Source organism: Oryctolagus cuniculus, chromosome 18, assembly GCF_051225735.1.
Source record: "Oryctolagus cuniculus isolate XC-2025 breed Fujian yellow rabbit chromosome 18, ASM5122573v1, whole genome shotgun sequence".
In the NCBI taxonomy this organism is placed as follows: Eukaryota; Metazoa; Chordata; class Mammalia; order Lagomorpha; family Leporidae; genus Oryctolagus; species Oryctolagus cuniculus.
The window spans coordinates 301184-325562 of NC_142884.1; the positions used below are offsets into that span (position 1 = coordinate 301184).

Sequence of the window (24379 nt, forward strand, 5' to 3'; positions counted from 1 at the left end):
TTGCCTTGTGGGGATCTGGAATTTTGGCGTGTGCTGGGCCGGGGTGGACTACGTGATAGACTCCCGTGAAACCCCTGAGTGCTATCAGAAGCACCACTCGCATTGCGTCATTTTTGTTGGAGGGGAGAGGATGCTTCCTGTGACCCTTTGAGAGGAGGGCAGTGGGAGCCTGTACATGGGTTCCTCCAGACTGTGCCTGTCTTTCCCCTTTGAGCCAATTCTGTATCCTTGGTACATCCCTCAGTAAATTTCAGAGTACAAACATTATGTTGCGGGAGTATAAACATTATGCGGAGTCCCTTGAGTTAGTCTAGAAGAATCTCCAGATGTAGGGGTGATTCTGTGGGCCTCTAAAAGCTCACTGCTAGTTGCATCCAAAATATGTTTAGGGTTATTTTCATATCTCTATGTATGCAGCGTGACAATGGAGGTCAGAGTTTTGTTTCTGTTCAAAGCCGGCACTGGGTCACACGTCAACATGTGTGGTGATGTTTATCAAACCACACTTCTATGTTTTAACTGAAACCAACAACAGTGAAACAGATATATGGATGACAGTGTCAAAATTACTTTTTTTTAAAAAAGATTTATTTACTTTGAAAGTCAGAGATACACACAGAGAGAAGGAGAGACAGAGAGAGAAAGAGAGAGAGGGAGGGAGGGAGAGGGAGAGGTCTTCCATCCGCTGGATCACTCCCCAATTGGCCACAACAGCCGGAGCTGTGCCATTCCTAAGACAGGAGCCAGGAGCTTCCTCTGGGTCCTCCCATGTGGGTGCAGGGGTCTAAGGGCTTAGGCCATCTTCTGCTGCTTTCCCAGGCCATAACAGAGAGCTGGATAGGAAGTGGAGCAGCCGGGTCTTGAACCGGTGCCCGTATGGGATGTCGGCACTGCAGGTGGCGGCTTTACCTGCTATGCCACAGTGCTGGCCCCCCAAATTACTTTTTATAAGACATTGTTGAACAAACTTGGAAAACATCTCTGAATTAGCTAAACACCTACAGGGCACCTCAGCCTGATCAGAGAACAGGTATACTCTTCAAAGATGTGCTTGGGAACTTGCAGTTCTTTTTAAGTTTTATTTTATTTTAAATGCAGAGTGATACACAGATCTTCTATCTGCTGATTCATTCCCAAACTGACTGCAATGGCCAGGGGTAGACCAGGCCAATCAAGGAAACAGGAGCTTCATCCGGGTCTCCTACGTGGGCGCAGGGGCCCAAGTACTTGGACCATCCTCTGCTGCTTTCCCAGGTGTATTAGCAGGGAGCTGGATCGGAAGTAGAGCAGCTGGGGCTCGAGCCAGTGACCATATGGGATGCCGGCACTGCAGATGGTGGTTTAACCTGCCAGCCCCTTAAATGGTGCCTTAACTTCTATGCCAAATGCCTGCCCCAGAAACTTGCAACTCTAATACCTCCTTTCACGTAGATCTTATACACATTCCAATTTGGAACCACAGGCCTGTGAGTATGAGAATCATCTTGGGTAGAAAAGACTCAGGTTCTTACACATTTATACAAGTATTTACTGGAAAGAATGCCAGTGAGAGAGGGAGACACCCATGCACCAGTTCACTTCTCAAATTCCTACAATAGCTGGAGATGAAGCAGTTCAAAGTCAGGAGTCAGGAATTCCATCTGGGTTTCCTGTATTCTGGGAACCCAACATTTGGGTCACCTTCTGCTGCCTCTGAGCAGGAAGCTGGATTGGAAGCAGGGAGTGGGACTTGATACTAGGCACTCCCACTTGTCCCAAGTAGCAGCTTAACCTGCAGTGCCATAACACCCACCACACAGATTCCTTTTTCAAATTAATCTACTCCTTGAGTCCTTGAGAGCCTCAGGTTTCTGATTTATAAAAGGACATTTATAACAGAACATGGCCTGATACAGACTCACTCCCCACACAGCAACTGCTGTCCTTTCATTCTACAAATGCATATCTCTCTTGTGTGTGATTCCCATTAGGCACAATCTCTGTGGACCAGACAGTCACCAAGCCCACCCCTCCACCCTCCATGTGAGTCTCCATTTTTGGAATGAGTGGACTGAGGACGTGATGGTATCACACACAAATTGCATACCTGAGCTCCTAGGCTACTTTTAAGCCTTGCTATGGCCTGTAGTGCTAGCATAGTTCGAGGCCTGGCCGCTCCACTTCTGATCCAGTTCCTTGCTAATGTGCTTGGGAAAGCAGTGGAAGATGGCCCAAGTGTTTGTGCCCCTGCATCCATGTAGGAGACCAGAGGAAGCTCCTGGCTCCTGGCTTCAGATTGCCCAGCTCTGGCCATTGTAGCCATTTGAGGAGTGAACAAGCAGATGGGAGATTCCCTCCCCTACCCCCCTCTCACTCTGCCTTTCAAATCAATCTTTTTTTTTTTTTTTTTTTTTTTTTTTTTTTTTTTTTTTTGACAGGCAGAGTGGACAGTGAGAGAGAGGGACAGAGAGAGAAAGGTCTTCCTTTGCCGTTGGTTCACCCTCCAATGGCCGCCGCTGCAGCCGGCGCACCGCGCTGATCCTGGCAGGAGCCAGGAGCCAGGTGCTTTTCCTGGTCTCCCATGGGGTGCAGGGCCCAAGCACCTGGGCCATCCTCCACTGCACTCCCTGGCCATAGCAGAGAGCTGGCCTGGAAGAGGGGCAACCGGGACAGAATCGGGCGCCCCGACCGGGACTAGAACCCGGTGTGCCGGCGCCGCAAGGTGGAGGATTAGCCTATTGAGCCACGGCGCCGGCTCCTCAAATCAATCTTAAGCCTTGCTTAATAGAAAAGTGTCTAAGGCCAGAGGATTGCTGAACATCTGGATGCTGGCCCTCTTCTGGAAGCTATAAAATGATGCTGGTTCCAGCAGTAGGGCCAGTCATCCAGAAGGAAAGGCCCCACTCGTTCTGTCCAGGCCACTGTGGGTAAGACCGTTTTCCACCTTAACCTCTGGATCTCATGTGAATCTTGGTGGCTCTGCGACTTCAAGGGGTTCTATGGAAAGATAGTAGGTAACTGCCAGAGTAACCAGACAGTGCTTTGAGTCATCACACTCACATGCCTGTCTTCACTGCTCAGGAGGCAGTAAATATTGTTAGACCAGAATACCAGCACCTCCCCAGGCCTGCACTCCTGAGACCCACTGTCTCGCAAGAAGACTGAGAAATCAGGTCTTTAAGGACTAAAGCATTCCCTTCAACTCCAGGGGTTCCAAGAAGCCAAGAAGGGCAGGCATTTGGCACAGTGGTTAAAACACTGATTGAGACATCTGCATCCCGTATTGGAGTGTCTGGGTTTGAGTACCAGCCTGTTCCTAAGTCCAGCTTCTTGCTAATGTGCACTGAGAGAGGCAGCAGGTGATGGTTCAAGTTCTTGGGTCCCTGCCACCCAGTGAGGGAGATCTGGATTGAATTCCTGGCTCTTAATCTCAACCTGGCCCAGCTCTAGCTGTTGCAGTCATTTGAGGAGTGAACCAGTAGATGGGAGATAGCTGGCTCTTTCTGTCTTTAAAGTAAATGAAAAAAATTTTAAAAAGCCAATGAGCATCCCTCCTTGCTACAATCAACTCCTAGCAGAAGGTGTGACATATTTTCTTTTTGCTTTTGATTTGTCAAATTTGTATTAAAGTAACAATGAATGAAATGGAAAGAAAAATCATATAAAAATTCATAGGTAAATTGGTGATATACTATTGGTTCTTACCAGTAGGTACAAATTCAAAATAATTTGTTAGATTTGCCTAAGCAAGAAGTATGCTACCAGGGAATTAAATGTCATAGGAGATTTGTTTACCCTGAAGTCTCAGACCAACTTTTTTCAAAATTTGGGAGGAAAAACAACATTCTTTTTTCTTAAAGTCATATTCTTTTATGGTTTCAACATTATTTTCTCTCCAAAAGCTTCTGCCATCTCCTTTTAACCGTGATGTTCTCAATTTTCATGTCACGTAGATCTTACTAATCTTGGACAGTATTTGGCATGATCTGGAGATTTCCTTTCCGCCACAGGGGAATTTCCCTTTTTTGTTTTCTTGCTTATTGGTCCAACAGTCTTTTAATTTCAGAGTCTGTTCTTGTTCTCATGGTTTCTTTGTTCAGAGCTTCTGTGTCTTAGTTTTCGTTTGCAGCCCTTTCTTGGCTCACTTGCAGGATAATACACATTTTAAACGTCTGGTTTTCTTTGGGGTTGTTCTTTCGTGTTGAGGCCTGCTTTCACTCCGTTCCTTCCGTGCATTTTGAAGCCTCTCACAAAGCAAACGGGGAGTTCTGCTGCAGCAGCATGTTCTGCTTTGGGGCGAAAAGTGCAGCAGTCAGCTATTGGGCTGAAAGTGCTTGAAATGCAAGGGTAAGGCAGCCCTTGCTCTGGAGAAAAACATACCAGATTCCCCAGTCCTCAAAGCTGACTTTGTAAAAAGGCCCATACCCTTCCTACTTTATTTTGCTTATTTGTTGCCACATAATGCCAGACCAAAAAACAAAAACAAAAACAAAAAAACAAACATGGTGGGAGGGAAGGGGCCTGGCGCTGTGGCATAGCAGATTAAGCTACCACCTGCTGTGTCGGCATCTCTTATGGGCTACGGTTTGAGATCTGGTTGCTCCACTTCCAATCCAGCCACTGCGAATGCACCTGGGAAGCAGTGGAGGGTGGCCCACCTGCACCCATATGGGAGATCCAGAAGAGGCTCCTGGCTTCTGTCTGGCCCAGCCCTGGCCATTGTGGCCAGCTGGGGAGTGAACCAGTGGATGGAAGCCCTCTCTCCCTGTCTTTTCCTCTCTCTCTCTCTGTAACTCTGCCATTTGAAATAGATTAAATCAGTCTTTAAAAAAAGAAAAAGAGTGTCAGAGGAGCTAGTACTGTGGCATAACAGGTTAAGACACTGCCTATGATGCTAGCTTCCCAAATAGGCACTGGTTCACGGGGAAAAAAGGTGGAGGAAGGGGGAAGAATCTAGGTTTCCTGGACAGCTCTTTAATGAACTCTGCTTTGCCACACTGTTAGTCTCTGGCTCTGTTGGGGCTTGGGGCAAACTCCACTGCTGCAGCCTTCTCCATTCTGCATCCTTGGGTTATACTCTCTCTTCTGCTTGTGTGCAGTCATGGCCTCTCCCACTCTTCTCAGTGCTGTCGATTCACACATCTTTGAATGTATTGATGAACTAACTTCCCTTTTCTTAAAAGAAATTTATTTATTTAGAAGGCAGAGTGATAGACATAGAGATCTCTTCCACTCCCCAAATGGCTGCAATAATAGGACTGGTCCAGGCTAAATTTGGGAACCCAGAATTCCATCTGGGTCTCCCATGTTGGTGTTAGGGGCCCAAGCATTTGAGCCGTTCTCTGATGCCCTCCCAGGCACTTGAACAGGGAGCTGGATTGGAAGTGGAGCAGCTGGGACTTGAACCAGTCCTCCAATATGGGATGCTGGCATTGTAGACAGCAATTTAATTCACTGCACCATAATGCTGGCCCAAGTTGATTTCTTTAACCAAACATGTGCATGTTTTTATGTATTGTGATTTGGGCCTGCTTTGGGCCCTATTTTCATTTCATTGGCTATTTTCCACATTGCTATGAGGCCAATTCTGATTATAATCAATTTAACTGAGCAATGTAGAGTACAATTGAGCCTCTCAAATATTCAATCTACTTTAATTCCAATAATAAGATTCTGAAAGGCTTCTCAGATTCATACCTCCTTCAGTTTGTGACTTTAACTGATGGTTTATGTTGAAGATGGCTGGCTTCATATTCATCACTCAACACTCAACTTATGCGATAGTTTCTTGTTAGACTAAGTGTTCAGGAATCTGTATAAAAATATTTTACAATTCACATTGTTTCTGGAAAACCTGTTATGGGAACAATACCTGATTACATTTGAACTGTTTGCACTAAAAAGACTATCTGGGGGTTGGTGCTGTGGCTTAGCGGGTAAAGCCACCACCTGCAGTGCCAGCATCCCATATGGGCGCTGGTTTGAGTTCCAGCTGCTCCTCTTCTAATCTAGCTCTCTGCTATGGCCTGGGAAAGCAATAGAAGATGGTCCAAGGCCTTGGGCCCCTGCACTGCATGGGAGGCCTGGAAGAAGCTCCTAGCTCCTGGCTCCTGGCTTTGGATCAGCACAGCTCTGTCAGTTCACTCTGGGGAGTGAACCAGCAGATGGAAGATCTCTCTCTCTCTCTCTCTCTCTCTCTCTCTCTCCCCCTATCTCTCTGCCTCTTCTTTCCTCTCTGTATAACTCTGACTTCCAAATAAATAAATGAATAAATAAAAGATTATCTGGAAGTAATAACTCCAGATTAATGCTAGACAAAAGAAATGGAGGAGGAGAGTTCAAGTTTCATGGACAGAGTTTTAAATAACCCTGCTTTCCTATACCATTTGTTAGTCTATGCTGAGTCTCCTAACTGCTGCTAACAGCTCTGGAAATTTTTCTTTCTTTTTTTTTCTTTTTATTTTTTTGACAGGCAGAGTGGACAGTGAGAGAGAGAGACAGAGAGAAAGGTCTTCCTTTTGCCGTTGGTTCACCCTCCAATGGCCGGCGCGGCCGGCGCGCTGCGGCTGGCGCACCACGCTGATCCGATGGCAGGAGCCAGGTGCTTCCTCCTGGTCTCCCATGGGGTGCAGGGCCCAAGCACTTGGGCCATCCTCCACTGCACTCCCTGGCCACAGCAGAGAGCTGGCCTGGAAGAGGGGCAACCGGGACAGAATCGGGCGCCCCAACCGGGACTAGAACCCAGTGTGCCAGTGCTGCAAGGCGGAGGATTAGCCTATTGAGCCACGGCGCCGGCCATCTCTGGAAATTTTTCATCAGTGGTCATATTCATAGCTTCTCATGGAAATGACAGACACATTTTTAGTATGTAAATGACTCAACTGTGCTTTTAAATGCAGCAGATGTTCAAACTTTCTTGCTAGAAATTCTGACGTAGTAAGCTGGGATGAATTCAGTGATATATGCACACTCCTGGCAATTCTAATAAAGATCATTACAGCACACTCTGAAATTCACACCTGGGTTACCTGATAACTAGTAAAAAGGGTCTGCCAGAGGACTTTTCTATCTGGATTACTTACACATTTCTTGTCCACGAGTTTTCTCATGGTGAATAAGAAGGGCTACTTTTATAACTGAAGGCTTTCTCACATGCATTGCATTCATGGGTTTCTCTTTGGTGTGGATTTTCTAATGCTTAGTCAGTTGACACTGCTGGCTGAAGGCCTTTTCACAGTGGTTTCATTCATGGAGTTCCTCTGTAGTGTGTGTTCTCTCATGCTTAGTACATGTTGATCGATCACAGAAGGCCTTCCCACAGTCAGTACATTCACAGTGGTTACATTCACGGAGTTCCTCTGTAGTGTGTGTTCTCTCATGTTTAGTACATGTTGATCGATCACAGAAGGCCTTCCCACAGTCAGTACATTCACAGTGGTTACATTCACGGAGTTCCTCTGTAGTGTGTGTTCTCTCATGTTTAGTACATGTTGACTGATCACAGAAGGCCTTCCCACAGTCAGTACATTCACAGTGGTTACATTCACGGAGTTCCTCTGTAGTGTGTGTTCTCTCATGTTTAGTACATGTTGATTGATCACAGAAGGCCTTCCCACAGTCAGTACATTCACAGTGGTTACATTCACGGAGTTCCTCTGTAGTGTGTGTTCTCCCGTGTTTAGTACGAGTTGTTCAGTCACTAAAGGTCTTCCCACAGTCAGTACATTCACAGGACTTTTCTCCAGTACGTGTTCTCTGGTGTCCAATGAGGTGCAACTGCTGATGGAAGCTCTAACACATACATTACAATAATAGAGCTTCTCTACCTTATGCATCCCTGATGTACAATGAGAGGAGGCCTTGGGCTAAAAACCTTTCCCTTTTTTGTTTTAAAGATTTTATTTACTTATTTGTAAGGTAGAATTACAGACAGAGGGAGAGATAGAGAAAAAAGTCTTCTATCTGCTGGTTCACTCCCCAAATAGCCACAATGGCCAGAGCTGAGCTGATCCGAAGCCAGGAGCCAGAAGCTTCTTCCAGGTCTCCCATGTGGGTGCAGGGGCCCAAGCAGTTGGGCCATCTTCTACTGCTTTTCCAGGCCATAGCAGAGAGCTCAGAAGAGGAGCAGCCAGGATTAGAACCAGCAACCACATGGGATGCTGATGTTGCAGGCATAGGCTTAGCCCACTATGCCACAGTGCCGGCCCCTAAACACTTTTCCCTGATGCCTGCTCTCTTAAGGTTTCTCTCCAGTATGTGTCCGCTGCTGCACACTGAGCTGAGATTGTTGCCAAAAGGATGTACATTTGTATGTATCCTCTCCAGAATGCTTCGTTGAGAGAGAAGGTGAGAGTTCCCAGTGAAAGCTTCCCCACAGTGACTGCATTCGAAAGGTTTCTCTCTGGTATGAGTTCTCTGGTGTTCAACAGGTGAGGGCTGCTAGTGCAGGCCTGAGTGCCCTGAGTGCATTTGTGCAGTTTCTCCATAGTACGAGTTTGCAGAGGGCCTCAAGTAACGGATTTTCCACACTGGTTATACTCATAATGCTTCTCTCCAGTGTGTCCTCTTCCGTGCAGTGAAATCAGAATTCCACTGAAGGACTTTCCACAGTGGGCGGGCACACACTCGTGATGTTTCTCTCCGGTTTGAACTCTGTGGTGCACAGTAAGGTTGGAGTTCCACCTTAAGGATTTTCCACACTCACAACACTTCAATGATTTCTCCATGGTGCGAGTTTGCTGATGTCTAGTAAGTTTGAAACCCCAGGTGAAAGATGTTCCACACTGGTTGCATTGCTAGGGCTTCTCTCTGGTATGAGTCCTCTGATGTATGACAAGGTCACAGCTCTGGCTGAAAGATTTTCCACACTAAGTACATTCATAGGGTTTTCCTCCAGCGTGTGTTCGAGCAACAGCTGGAAGATTTTCCACACTGAATACAGTTGTGAGGCTTCTTTCCAGTCTTAATGATGTTACAGACATAGAAGATGCGACCAGAGGGAAGGCATCACAATCCTCACATGGGAACAGAGCCTCTCCAGGGTCCCTTCCTGCAGAATTCTCAGAGTATGTTACCCTACGTTTGTCACACTCATACTGGCTTTCTGCAGAACGTGGCAGCTCCTGTTCATTCATTCACACACTGTGGTTAATGAGGTTTCCATGGACTTTACAGTCATTGCTCTTCTCTGTTGAAAAAGATTCTGTGATGGAAATGTCACTCCCCCTCTTCGTGGAGGAACGACACTAAACCCTGCCTAGGCTTCATATCCGAGTCACGGCACCATTATGTCGCTCCCCCTCTTCATGGAGGAACGACACAGGACCCTGCGCTGTTCTTTTGTCTGCTCGGCCCTCCCCGGGTTTGCTGCTGGTTCTTCCTGGGTTGGCTGCCGTCCCTCCACCTCCGTGGAGGGGCGGGCCCCCTGCCACCTTCCCCACTTCCGCAGAGGAGCGGCACACCGCCGGCCGGCTCTCTTGGGGGCTGCACAGGTGTTCCTTCAGATAGATGTTCCTGGTGCATGTTGTCTCTCTCCTCCTTTATAGTCCTCTTCCACCAATCCCAACTCTGCTACCCACAGGCCGAGTACGCTGCTCTCCTCCAATCAGGAGCAGGTCCTGCTGTTTATTGGTTGAACTGGAGGCAGCTGTGTAGAAGCTGTTTCTCCCTTCTCAGCGCCATATTGTGGGAGAGCAGATGCATAGAATAAGTCTTAATTCCAGTAACTTAGTCTAGTCCGAGTTGCTCCCAGTTGCTCCCCACAGGAAAGAAGGCAGGCGCCATATTGAGAAGTCTCCATTGACAATGTACTCACAAGGCTTTTTATTTCTCATTCAGTGTTCACAAATTTACTTAAGTAAATGCTCTGACAGAAGGCTCTAGTATTTTTGATGATTTTCGAAGGGCTTTAGACCTGCTCTACTTTTCAATGAAAATCAAATTCTGTTTCAACTTTTTAACCTGTGAGTTTAGCTTACAGAAACACGTTTTTTCTAGGTAATGTGGGAGGTAGAAGGCTCAAGTTCAGATGATGTCCTCCCCGATTTCACGTTCATGATGTTCACCTTGAGCAAACGTTCTCTCTGCGGTGAGTACCGTCTCATCAGAGTTGTCTTGGCATTCTCTGAGTCTTTGCCTCTGATCCTGCATTTCTCTTAAGGGCACTGACCAAGGGTCCCGCTCCCTAACGCAGCATTTCATCCCCCTTCCCCAGCATCATTCTTTCAGAAGCCAGTTCTTTCTTTTTAAGGGTCACTCTTCCAGTGTACAAGAAATCTAACACGTTTAAATTACTGGGCAAGTACCGGAGGGGGGAAATGGGGTGAAGGAGACCACCAAGCATGGGAAATGCCTCCAGCTTATTTTCTTCCTTTTCTCTGAAAAATTTGTATTTATTTACCTTATTTATTGGAAAGGCAGAAAGACAGAGAGACAGACTGACACAGACAGATCCCACATCCGTTGTTTCACTGCGCAAATGCCCGTAACTGTTGGAGCTTGGTCAGGCCATAGGCCAAAAGCCAGGAACTCAGTACAGGGCTCCCACATGGGTGGCAGGGACCCAACTACTTGAGTCAAGATGTGCACTGGGGGAAGCTGGAATCAGGAGCATATCTGAGACTTGAATCTAGGTGCTCTGATATCGGATGCAGGCATCCAGGTGGTGTTTTAACCACTACACCAAATGCCTGCTCCTCTGGGCTGCCTACTCCACGTCTGAGGACTGAGGCGGGGACTGTGGAGATTGCCACCGCCATTGAAGGCAGAATTTGAGTCAGAACTATGCTCAGCATCATCATTTCCTCATGGGACTTTGCAGTGCCTCACACTGCTGGGGGCAGAAACAAAGACTACCTGGATGAGAACAGTTCAGAACTGTATGCTCAGCCTGCTGTAGCAAGGGCGCCAGCCACCATCCCTTGGGTTGGCAGACAGGCAAGCACGGGAGTGAGAGAACCATGTAGTGACAACAAGGCCTCATTCCTCATTAGAACTTGCTGAATCAGGAAGCTGGAGGCATGCTAACTAGAAGCAGGGAAATATATTTGTTTTTCTTCTTTTGGCTCGTGAGCAGGGCAGAGACAAAGAGGTAAGTTGACCAAGTCCTGGATGTTTGGGACCTATTGCTCTAGGGGTTGTAGATCAGCATTCTATTATTATACGTGGCTGTTTGTATATTCCGTTTCACCGTGTTGTGAAGGTTGGAGTCTGAGACCCACCATCAGCTTGTTGGGTGTCCAAAGGGTCCAGGTTCTTGTCTCCCACACACAAGAGAATGGGATGAAACATAGATAAAGGTTAGTGGAGAAATAAGACATATTAACAAAGGAAAAGGCTTTGGGTTTCTTGCCATAGGAGGAGTTTTAGACCACCCTGGAGGAAGGTGGTATGACTACACTCCCTCCAGCGCTTTCTCTGATTCCTGACTGTCTCCTTACCTATTACATCTTTACACTCTCAGAAATATTTTTTTCTAAAGATTTATTTATTTGAGAGACAGAGCTACAGACACACACACACACACACACACACACAGAGAGGTCTTCCATCTACTAGTTCATTCCCCAATGGTCGCAATGGGCAGAGCTGAGCTGATCTGAAGTCAAGAACTTTCTCTGGGTTTCCCACACAGGAGCAGGGGCCCAAGCACTTGGGCCATCCTCCACTGCTTTCTCAGGCCATTAGCAGGGAGCTGGACCAGAAGAGCAGCCAGGACTAGAACCAGCACTCAGCGCTGGCCCCCTCTCAGAATTTTGTGTTCCTTATTCTTTATATGGGAAGTCGAGGGAAGATCTGTCTTCTGTAATGTATTCATGCTGTGTCAGGAGGTCATCCATGCCTAGCCAGGGAATGAAAATCCCTTGCTAACTGGTCTAGAGGTTCCCCTGGAGGAGCTAGAGGTTTGCCACCAGTCATTGGTAATGGCTGGAATCGCTGCATGACCATCATCTTTACATAAAACGGATTCTGGAAGAGACAAATTTTATAACTATCTCCAGATGGATCAAAAAGGAGCAAGAGTAAGAATCATGTCAGGGAAAGAAGAGTACTTTTTACTGCTTTCCAGGTGGTGGAAGCCGAGGGTTTTCCCTCACCAAAATCATGGAACCACTTGGCTTGATCACAATATTTGGATATTTGCTTCCAGGAGTCCACTGTTGTTAATGTAAGTGCAGCAGGTTTTACTAGTCCCTGCACATACTTCGCCCTGTTTGGTCAGTAAGTAATATAGGGCTAGTTGACTGTCCGTGACCATTTGGCTAGGCACTTAAAAGAATTTTGTAGTCTGGGCTTGTGTTATGGTGCAATGGGTTAAGCCACCTCCTGCAACACCAGCATCCCACATGGGCACCAATTCGAGTCCTGGCCACCCCACTTCCAATCCAGTTCCCTGCTAATGTGCCTGGGAAAGCAATGGAAGATGGCTCAAGTCTTTGGGCCCCTGCACACACATGGGGGACCAGGATGGAGTTCCTGGCCTGTGGCTTCAGCTTGGCCTAGTCCCAGCCATTGTGGCCATTTGGGGAGTGAACCAGCAGGTAGAAGAGTCTCTCTCTCTAATAAATAAATCTTTTTTTTTTTTTAAAGAATCTTGTAGTCACTCTAGAGCCTGGACAGTAGTCTAGGCTAAGTTGCCTAGGGCAGCAGGCATTTTTTTTTCCCTAAAGCAATTTCATGGTATATAGTCAGATTTTTCTCCTTTTACAATGAATCAAGTAGTGGGAAATTTACCAGGGAGTTTTCCTGCCAATGACATTTTCCCAAGGAAGATTGAAGAAGCAGGAAAAGCATGCCAGCTGGAAAGTACAACAGCTCTAAAATCTTTTTCTCTTTGGAGAAAAATTGATGGCAAAAGAAAAATTTTAATTTTAGGCTTTGAGCATAAATGTGAGGTCCTCAGTTGGCTCACAAGGGTAGGCAGAATTGTCCTGAGTGTGCCAATGAACACTCAAGGGGTAGAGGTTTAATTTTTTTTAAGGTTTATTTATTTGTTTATTTGAAAGGCAGAGTTACAGAGAGGCAGAAGCAGAGAGAGAGAGAGGTCTTCCATCTGCTGGTCACTCCCCAAATGGCCGCAACGGCTGGAGCTGTGCTGATCTGAAGCCAGGAGCCAGGAGCTTCTTGTGAGTCTCCCACACGGGTGAAGGGGCCCAAGCACTTAAGCCTTCTTCTACTGCCTTCCCAGGCCACAGCAGAGAGCTGGATTGGAAGTGGAGCAGCCAGGATCTGAACCGGCGCCCATATGTGGGTGGCCAGCACTGCAGGCATCAGCTTTACCCACTATGCCACAGTGCCAGCCCCGAGGTTTAATTCTTGACAGATGTACCCTGTTGGAAATCTGTAATTTAACTGCAGTAAGAGTACTTAGTAGCATCTAATGTTGGGCATGGGCTTGACATCTACTTCCATGGTGACACAACTCTTTGAGGATAGTATTCCTGTGTGGAAATTCAGAGCAGAATAAGTGACTCCTCTATCAATCAGAAAATCAATATTCTGGGGCTGGTGCTGTGGTGCAGAGGGTTAACACCGTGGCCTGAAGTGCCGGCATAACATATGGGCGTCAGTACGAGACTTGCCTGCTGTAAAACCTCAAGGGATACAGATGTGTAAAAAGTTAAAAATGTTCTCCCTGATCGGTGACGACTGACTGAACACCAAGAGGGAAACCTGTTGGAGTGAGGTGGACACTATGGGAAACGGTGGCTTGATCAGCATAGCCCTGACTGTTAATGAACAACTTAATACATTATCCCACTTAGTAGTTTTTTTTATCTGTTCTACTTAATATGACTGGTTTAGTTCTGTAATTGATGCACAGTTATTCTTAAGTGTTGAAAATTAACTGAAATGTGATCCCTGTTGAACATTGGAGTGGGAATGGGAGAGGGAAGAGATGTATAATTTGGGACATGCTCAGGCTGACTTGCCCCAAGTGGTGGAGTTGGAAGCATACCAGGGAATTCCAATTCAATCCCATCGAGGTTGCATGTACCGATGCCATCTCACTGTTCCAGGTGATCAATTTCAGTTCACAGTTGGTCATGGTGGAGGGACTGGGAGTCAAAGGGAGCACATAGACAAGTCTAGTACCTGCTAACGCTAACCGATGGAGTAAATAAAGGGGAGAGTGATCCAACATGGGAAGTGAGATACTCAGCAGACTCATAGAATGGCAGATGTCCTAAATAGCACTCTGGCCTCAGAATCAGCCCTAAAGGCATTCGGAGCTGGCTGAAAAGCTCATGAGAGTATTTCAGGCATGGAAAGCCAAGACACTCTGGCAAAAGATCTCTGCGAGTGAGATCCCAGTGGAAAGAACAGGTCATCAAAGAAGGAGGTACCTTTCTCTGAAGGGAGGAGAGAACCTCCACTTTGACTATGACCTTGTCTAAACAAGATGAGTCAGAGAACTCAGAGGGCTTCCATAGCCTTGGAAACTCATGACTGGAGCATAGGGAGATTACTGATGCCATAGACAGGAGTGTCAATTGGTAAAGTCAACAACAGGAGTCACTGTGCACTTACTCCTCATGTAGGATCTCTATCCTTAATGTGCTGTACATTGAGATTTAATGCTATAACGAGTACTCAAACAATATATTTCACTTTGTGTTTCTATGGGGGTGCAAACTGTTGAAATCCTTACTTAATGCATACTAAACTGATCCTCTGTAAAAAAAAAAAAAAAAAAAAAAAAGAAACTATCAATTCCCAACTTGACTCTCACTGGGATTAAACATGACAATAGGTCTGCTCTAATTTCATCATCATTTAAAAAAAATCATCTATTATTTTTCACTTTATGTTTCTGTGTGGGAGCAAACTGTTGAAATCCATACTTAATGTATACTAAGCTGATCTTCTGTATATTAAGATAATCGAAAATGAATCTTGATGTGAATGGAAGGGGAGAGGGAGTGGGAAAGGGGAGGGTTGTGGGTGGGAAGGACGGTATGGGGGGGAAGCCATTGTAATCCATAAGTCGTACTTTGGAAATTTATATTTATTAAATAAAAGTTTAAAAAAAAAAAAGTGAGAATGCCTTAGAATATCTCAAACACCCTTTCCACAGGTTTTCCCTAAATAGTACTTTTTTTTTTTTAACTTTAAACACATTTTTACTACACAAAGGTTGTCACATCATTGGGTATTTCTCTACTTTGTACACAATTATTCTTATTCTCCACAGAAAGGCTGCTTCTTAACTTCTCATCTGGTGATGGCAAGCACTAAAATCCTGTAAATAGTGCTTTTCTCACACACACACACACACACACACACACAGTGATGTGATAAACATATTTTGGGTTTTTCCATGGTTCCCAGCTCATTACTAGAATAAGCTGGAGTGCTTTAAGCTATAGAAAGCAAAGTCTTCCTTTGCATTTTTAAAAAATATATTTATTTATTTGAAAATCAGAAATTACAGAGAGAAGGAGAGGCAGAGAGAGAGAGAGAAAGAGAAAGAGAGTGAGTCTTCCATCTGCTGGTTCACTCCTCAAATGGCCTCAACAGCTGGAGCTGTGCCGATCCGAAACCAGGAGCCAGGAGCTTCTTCCAGATCTTCCACGCAGTGTGGGAGGCCAAGGACTTGGGCCATCTTTTACTGCTTTCCCAGGCTATAGCTGGATCGGAAGTGGAACAGCCAGGTCTCAAACTGGCGCCCATATGGGATGCTGGCACTGCAGGCGGCAACTTTATCTGCTACACCATAGCGCCAGCCCCCTTACTTTTTATTTTAAAAATTTATTTGAAAGGCAGAGTTATGGAGAGAAACAAAGGTATGGGGGGGGGGGAGAGAAAGAGAGAGAGAGTGTCTTTGATCTGCTGGTTCACTCCTCAAATGGCTGCAATGGCTGCAGCTGGGCTGATTCGAAACCAGGAGCCAGGAGCCTCTTCTGGGTCTCCCATGCAGGTGCAGGGGCCCAAGGATTTGGGCCATTTTCCACTGCTTTCCCAGGCCATAGAGAGCTGGATCTGAAGTGGAGCAGCTGGGACTTGAACTAGTGCCCATATGGAATGCTGGCACTGCAGGAAGTGGCTCTACCTGCTACACCAGTGGCAGCCTCACAGTCTTGCTCTTAATCCATGCCAGACACTCCCATATGGGATAGCTAGCCAACATCTCAAGCAATAGCTTAACCATAACACCCACCTCTTTAATTCATTCTTAAGGAAATATTGTCGAGCTCTGAACAGCTCGACTAGGCTTTAACCTGCCAATACATCCCTGGTCAACTTCTTTAACTCCAACTGTTCTCATTTATAAGAAGTTAACAGATCAAATCAAGTTGTTCAAATGCTTAAAATCTACATAGCGGACACAAGCTGTATCCCTGGTGTGTGAAAGGCAATACAGCTGCTGGCACCCCAGTGTCATTCTCCAGGTACACACATGGCATCTAATCTGGTCCTGTCTCCAAGGCTTATTTGCTGCTTTAGAGAAAGGAAGAACTCATCCAGGAAGGTATGACTGCACCTGCCCTTGTTGGCATGACCCCATAGGCTTTGACGAGGCCATGCGAGGTAGCACTAAGACAATGTCTGTTAAACCTAAGTAGGTGTATACTGTATATACTTTTTACTGTATTTAAGTGTTATGTAGAACTCAACAAATGAGGAATGAGTTGTGTGATACAGGCTATGTAACCTGGAGAATCTGTCTTTCATTGTATGTGAAATGTGACACACTGCAAAATACTGCCAGTGTCTTACTGCTTAATATGGTGACAGGCAATTAGCCAGGGCAGCTCCCTCTTCTTGGAGTCCCTCATCAAACACAGAGTGAATGAAGATTGCCAGGAGGCTGCCACATTGGCCTGAGGTTTTCAGTCCTCTGGGCCTCCAATGATTCTTCAAGGTTTCCCCTCCCTGAACTTTTATGATGATGCCTGAGAATGATGCACTCATCCCAACTCATGTGGAATCTTGGGCCCAGGGTGCTACAGCCATGCAGAGATTCTGGTAGTACTCACCATCTTCTTTTTGTTATTTATAGAGAGTGGGAGATGGAGAACTCCACCTGCTAGTTCAATCCCAGGGCTTGGCCAAGGCTGTGTCAGGAAACAAGAACTCAATCCAGGTTTCCATGAGAGAACCAAAATATTTGAGCCATGACCACCGCTTCTCAGGGTCTTCATCTGTATGACTGCTAGAGTTAAGAATGGAACCTGGGCATTTCAACTCACTATTTTAACCTTGGGCCAAATGCCTGTCCCTTCCCTTTCTTTTAAATTGCAAATCATTAATGTAAAGATACTTAATTAAATAGGCTGGACACAAATTCTACACCAAAATATATACTTTTATTTTCTATATTCTTTTTTTTTAAAGATTTATTTATTTATTTGAAAGGCAGAGGCAGACAGATATCCACAATGGCCGGAGCTGTGCTGATCCAAAGCCAGGAGCCAGGAGCTTCTTCTGGTCTCCCATGTAGGTGCGGGGCCCAAGGACTTGGGCCATCTTCTACTGCTTTCCCAGGCCACAGCAGAGAGCTGGTTCAGAATTGGAGCAGCTGGGACTTGAACTGGCACCCATATGGGATGCTGGCACTGCAAGTCACAGCACCGGCCCTACATTCTTTTTTAGTCCTTATCCATCTATAATAAATACTTTACCACAGATATAACCATCAGGGCACAGATAACTTGGTATCTGGCTTCTTAAAATTATTAGCGTTTTCATATTTCAGTAATATCATTTTTAATGATCAAATGAATGAGCAAACAAATAACAACTTGATTAAGAAATTAAAACTTTTGCTCCTATTGATAGATGTATTACTGTTTCCCCAGTTTTCTTACTTACTCCCCATGGGCTGGGTGGTCTCCTCGTTTTGTCCTTTGGTCTTGGGAATGTCCTCCTCCAGTGCTTCCCTTTCCCACTGAGTCCTGAATCACAACCAGGCCTGTGCACTGCACTGTCCGATCAAGCTGGCTTGAGACTATGAGGTGCGCTCTTTCTTCTTCCACTTCATCCTACTGTGCGTTTTGTGATGCCCAATGAGATGTGAGCTTTGGGTGAAGGCCTTTCCACACCTGCTGCACACATATGGGCGCTCTCCAGTGTGAGTCCTCTGATGCCTGATGAGGTGCGAGCTCTGCCGGAAGGCTTTTCCGCAGTCCTTACACTGGTAGGGCTTCGCTCCAGTGTGCGTTCTCAGGTGCTGCGAGATGGCTGAGCGATCATTGAACGTCCTTCCACACTCCTTACATTCAAATGGTCTTTCACCACTATGAATTCTCTGATGCTGTGTGAGGGAGGAGCTCTGAACAAACGCTTTCCCACAGATCTGACACACATAGGGCCTCTCTCCTGTATGGATTTTTTTATGTACAGAAAAGTATCTGGGATTCCGGAACATTTTGCCACATTCACTGCACCGGCAAATTTGGCTCCCTTTGTGAAGTCTTATAAATGTAATCTGCTGAGCGTTCTGGCTGGTTTTCTTAGCACCACTGCTTTTCTTGGCCTTTTCCCTCTCACAGCTCTTCTGTGAATTACTCGTCATGTTCGAAACCCATGAGACACGTTTGCGCAAACGTTTTCTAGGAGGAGTTTTCTGGAGAGAAGCTTGGCTCATGTCAAGATCTGTGCCTACCTGAGATTCAGGGCTTTCGCGGTGCTGTTCCTGAGGGAGGACTTTCTCCTGAGTGAATTCCACTTGCTCCAATGCCCTGTCTAGGACTTCGGGGACCCCATCCTGCAAGACATCTTCTGGGGTAGAGGACCCAGTGTCATTTCTTGAGAATTCTTCCACTTTGAGGTCATGACCTGCTTCTTCCTCAGGAATATCGGATTTTTGAATTAACTGCTTGTTTCCCAGTGTAGTCTCCCACCCTGAAATAAATCAAAAGGTGTAGAGACTGTAGACAGTGCTAGGACTATATATATATAATTAAGTACTCAAAGGGGATCCCCCCCCCCCCCCCTTAACTGTGATCATTCAACCTAGGGAGAGACAGCAAAGTTGTGAAGCAGCAAAAAACGGAAAGCTGGCGATTAAGAGATTTGGTGGGGCAAGGCGTATTCTCAGAAGTAGCTTCCTGTGCTCCTGTTTTTCAAATACCCTCAAGGTGGATGCAAATCAGTCCTTCACTGGACCTGTGGCTGCCCCTGTCCCACCTCTCCAGGTCCACAGTTCCAGTTAAAAGTCTTAGAGCAAGGATCACTTAAGGGCAATCCGAGTCCTAGTGCTAGTCCAGTAAAAGGCCAGAGCCCCTACTTGTGACCCTGAGGCCACCAACCACAGCAGGTGGAGTGGCAGGCTCCTTACCCACAGAGACCAGGTGCTCAAACGTTTCCAGCATCACATCATGGTATTCAGTTCTCTCTGTTGGGTCCAGCATCCTCCACTCCTCCTGGCTAAAGTCCACAGCCACATCCTGGAAGGTCACCGGCTCCTGTAATGTCACATGTGTCTGTTCAGCAGCAAGGTCAGGGGGTTGCCAGTGGTGCAGGAAGAAAGGCTGGCAGGGACACTGAGAAAGTGGTGCTGAGCTAGTGCTGCTCTGCTTTGGGGGTTTGCTCAGACACCTACAGTGCAAACAGCACTGAGCAATACCATGGACACACCTTCATTTGAGTGGCTGGCAAGACAGGATTTGATCCAGACCCCAGCTCCGGGCTGTTCTGAAACAAATCGCTGACTCTTACGTCTTCACTCATAGACAGGTGTTCGTGAAGGACGAGGGCTCCCTTGTTTAAAGTAGGATTCAAGTGGTTCCCACACCCTGCCTAGATTGCTCCCCTTCTCAAGTCTCTGTACACACTTGGTCCCCTCGCTTTTGCCTGTGCTTGCTGAACTCCCAGGTCACTGTGCCTTCTTTCTAGATCTCCAGTGATACCAGAGTGGCCACAGCCAGGGCTGCCCCTCACACTGGAGTGGCTTGAGACACCAGCATGGTCCCAAAAGTTTGGAATGGCTTGCCTTGTGGGAGGCCTCAGCAAGGCCAGGGGCAAGGGCTATCCTGTGGTATCCTGTAGGCAGCCTTCGGACAAATCAAGGCCAGTCTTGGCTTGTGGAGTTCTTGGGATAAGAAAGTCACCTACTCCCATCCTGAAGGAGGATGTTAATCAAGAACGCTCTGTTAAAATTATCTGTGCCACTGGAGGCCCCGGTAAGTTGCTTACGTATGTTGTTATCTTTTGTGCTTCTTTGTGCTGGTTATGTATAAATACCACCGAGACATTGGAATAAACGAGCCTTGATCAGCCTTGTTGTCTTGGCTCCATTCTCTGCGATCTCTTGTCCCTCTTTTCAGTCTCTCTCCCTCCCTTAGGTTCCGTTCGACCGGTGTGGCTGGCCCGCACAGTATCCTGTGACAGATACCCCTCACAGACAGTGTGTGACCAGGGGAGCGAAGCGTGAGCTTTCCACTCACCTCAGGCAGTAGCACCACTATGGCTGTATTCTCCTCCTTCTGTTCAGCAGTGACCTCAAGAGAGCAGACAGATCCTGGGGCAGGCAGTGCTGGGAGGAAACATCAGTGTAAAGGGATTAGTGGGTGTGAGAATTCCCTCAGGCAAAGAAGAGGCAGCCCCTCCCAGCAATCCAGGGTCATGGCTTACCTGTATCCTGCTGGGACCCTATGCTGGTCCCTGTTTTTGCCCTCTTTGTTCACCAGCTCAGCTCCTCCCACTCCTGGCTCCTCCTCACATCATGAGACTGAATCTCCATACCTGCACGGGCCCTGGTCCTACCACCCTGCACAAACCAGCATGGGTAATCAGTGTTCCCATGGCTGAAACCCTTTGTCCCCTCCTCCAAGGAACCTTCCTCACTGCACACTCAGGCAGTTGGCCTCAGGCCTCCTTACAGGTAAAGCCCACTTCTGGACTCCAAGCCCTTCCCCCTAGCCAGGTGGGCTGTCTCCCACTGCCTCCTGGAGGGTGGGACTTCCCCTCACCACAGGACATGTACCCCCATTTTGATGTCTCCTCCACCTTAGAAAACCACAAACCTTTTCTGCCCCACAATCCCTCCCGACCACAGCTCCTTCGTATCTTTTCTTCCTCTGATGTCCTCATGTGGTCCATAGGCTGCCATAATGCTGACTCCTCCCACTATCAGGGGGTCACATGACATGACTCAGGCTGGCCCACCAGGCCTTAATTATTTGATATGGAGGGAACATGGACAATAAGAGCCAATGAGGCTTTTGTGGGAACATTTGGGAAACAAATTCCACCTCCCTAGGAATGAGGCCAACTGAGGGCAGCAGATTCTAGCAGACGGCTGCACACAGTGCCCCAAGTGACGTGACCCTATTCTCTTACTGTTGTGGGGATCAGAAGCCCCGGCTTGGCCAGGTCTAATCCATGCCAGATGCCAGCCACAGCAGCTTGGCCTCTACAGGCCCTGCAACACCCTTGACTGCTTCTCAACCCCAGCACTTTCACGTGCACATTGATCTGTCAGGCCCTTATCTCTCCACTAAACCACAGGCTTGGCAAGCTCATGAGTCCTGCGTCAGTTACTACTTATCCAAAGCCCCTACCAAGCACTAGAAAACTTGTGATAAGGCAGAGATCTCAAAGGGATACAAAGAAAGCACTTTATCCATGAGCATCTACCAGAAGCCCACGGAGGGCTCAATGAAGAATGTCAAGCTGGGCCTTACCCAGGGGTTTTAGCTCTGACTTGGTAACAGGGAGGGATGCAGATGTCCTTGGTCTGGCTGGAGTGGGCACAACCCTTCCTCCACCCTCCCAGGAAGCCTGGAGTTCTCACCCCTCAGTGAGATCTGAGATCTGATCTTTAAGATGTCTTCACAGAGCTGTCGCTCTCCCCACCTTCCCACTGCACTAACCTTCCTCGTTGGCTCTCCAGGTCACATCACCCAGCAGGGCCACCACCTCCTGGCAGTCCTTTGGGTGCTGCAACTCCACCCACGTCCGCAGCTTCCCTGGCAGTGCACCCAGAAACTGTTCCAGCACCAGTAGCTCAAGGATCTGCTCTTTGGAGTGTGCTTCAGGCTGCAGCCACTGGTGACACAGCTCTCGGAGCCGGGCCAGGGCCTCCTGGGGACCAGATGCTTCCTCATAACGGAACTGCCGGAACCTCTGGTGAGCAGTCTCTGGGTCGGCTGGATGGTTGCCTGGCTTCTTGAGGGCATCTGGGCTCAGGCCTCCGTCTTCAGCATAAAGAGCCTGGATCTGGGCATTCCGGGGACCAGCCACTTCCTGGTTCAGTGTGAGGACCTCAACAACCTTGATCTTTGTCAGGGGATTCTCAGCAGGAAGATCAATTTGAGAGTCTAGCTGAGTCTCAGAACATTCTGTAAATCAAAAGCAAAGCAACACAAACGGCCAATCAGCACATAAAAAGATGCTTAAGATCATTACCCATCAGGAAAATGCAGACCCAAACCACGGTGAACTACCACATCACATCCACTAGGGGAGCTATAATCAAAGATGGATGGCAGCATGTGAGGATGCAGACCACTGAAACTCATGCTGTTTGGGAATGCTGCAGGTACATTTTCATCTAACAGTCTGGCAGTTCCTCAAAAAGTAAAATACAGTTACCAGACAACCCAAGAATTCCCAAAAACATATTTATGAAGGTACTTCAAAAAGATCATGGAAAATATTTGCAAAAACTATGTATGGATTTCAAAATTACATGCAAAATAAACTTATATCCCAATACTGTTTTTCCACAAACTAAGGAAATAAAAAAATTTATGTTAAAAAAAAACTTGCATAAGAATCTTCACAGCATTATTCATAAGTGGAAAGTACAAACAACCCAATGTCTGTCAGTTCTGAATGTACAGATGCTCCTTGTGTCACAGGGGCTTACGTCCCAACCAATCTACAGCTAAGTTGAAAATACTGTAAGCAAAAATGCATTTAATATGTTTAACCAATCAAGCCCATGGAAGAGTTTCCACTGAATGCATTTCACCCTTGTACTATAATAAAGTCAGTAACTGTAAACCACTGTAAATTGGGGAACATCTGTATAAACAAAACATAGTCTATCCAGAGTGAAATATTTGGCCAATGTGACACAGTAGGTGAGCTGCCATCTGTGATGCTGGCATCCCATTAGTGCCAGCTCAAGGCTTGGTTGCTCTACTTCTGATACAGGTCTCTGCTAATGAACCTAGAAAGGCAGTGGAAGATGGCCCAAGTGCTATAGCCCCTGCCACCCATGTGGAAGACCTGGATGGAGTTTAAAGATCCTGGTTTCTGCCTGGTCAAGCCCTGGCCAATGCCATTTGGGGAATGAATCAGCGGATGGAAGATCTCTCTGTCTCTCCCTCTTCCTGTTAACTTTGCCTTTCAAATAAATAAATCCTTTTTTTTTTTTTAAAGGAATAAAGTACTACATAGATGAATTTGGAAACATCTTATGTGGAAAAAACAGGACATAGAAGACCACATATTTACAACTGTATTTATATAAAATTTCCATATTGGGCAAGTCCATAGACCTGATGAGTGGTTGATGAAAGAGGAATTGAAGGGACTGGAGAATCACACGCTTTATGGTATGTGAGTTATATCTCCAGACAGATGTTTAAAGAAAGCCAGACCAAGAAGCAATGGTTAAGAAGGGACCTGTAACACTGCCTATGCATGCAACTACGATGATAAAAGAACCTGCTCTAACTCTAAATGGGACCAAGAACACGACCTCTGTTTCTGGCACAGAGTCTACAAGAACACATCCAATGAACTGCGGTCTAGGATGGTCCTGAATTGTAAGGAGGGAAGACAAAATAAGAAAACATCCCAAGAAGTAGGGTGGGCATTTGGTGCAGCAGTTAAGACACTGCTGGGAATGCTTCATCCCATACTGGAGTGCCTTTGTTCAAGACCAGACTCTGCTTCCGATTCCAGCTTCCTGCTAATGCACACCCTGGAAGGCAACAGTAGCAGCAGTTGGGTCTCTGCCACCTGGTTTGAGTTCCAAGCTCCTGGCTTTGGATTAGCTCAGCCCTGGCTGTTGGGGGCATTTGGGGAGGGAACCAGTGGATGGAAGATCTGTTTTTCCTACTCTGTATCTCTGCCTTTCAATAAATATAGTTAAAAGTTATAACCCCAAGATAAAATGCCAATCCTATATGATTTAAGGAAGTTTTTTCTTTTCTTTTTTTATGATTTATTTATTTGAAAGGCATAGATAGAAAAACTGAGAGATTTTCCATCTACTCGTTCACTCCCTAAATGCCCCCAATAGCCAGTGCTGAGCCAGGCTGAAGCCAGGAGCCTGGAACTCCATCTGGGTCTCCCACATGGGTGGCAGGGATCCAAGTACTTGGGGCATTTTCTGCTGTTTTCCCAGGTGCATTAGCAGGGAGCTGGATTGAAAGTAGAGAATTTGGGGGCTTAACCTGCTTTGCTACAATGCTGGCCCCCAAGGAAAGACTTAAAAAAT

General features: G+C 46.7%; 1 protein-coding gene across 6 annotated transcripts in view; it reads right to left on the bottom strand.

The window, feature by feature from the left end:
• Window positions 1-17266: 17266 nt before the first annotated feature.
• ZNF274 (zinc finger protein 274) overlaps window positions 17267-24379 on the bottom strand; it is a 33321-nt gene continuing 26208 nt past the window's right edge. For all 6 annotated transcript variants that reach the window (XM_089319878.1, XM_070063348.2, XM_008249008.5 and 3 more), the window contains 4 exons: window positions 21798-22265; window positions 20370-20458; window positions 19262-19388; window positions 17267-18825 (listed from right to left, as the gene is read on the bottom strand). In XM_089319878.1, coding sequence (XP_089176004.1) covers window positions 17930-18825; window positions 19262-19388; window positions 20370-20458; window positions 21798-22265 — 1580 coding nt within the window. In that variant the 3' untranslated portion in view covers window positions 17267-17929. The remainder of the gene's footprint in view (window positions 18826-19261; window positions 19389-20369; window positions 20459-21797; window positions 22266-24379) is intronic.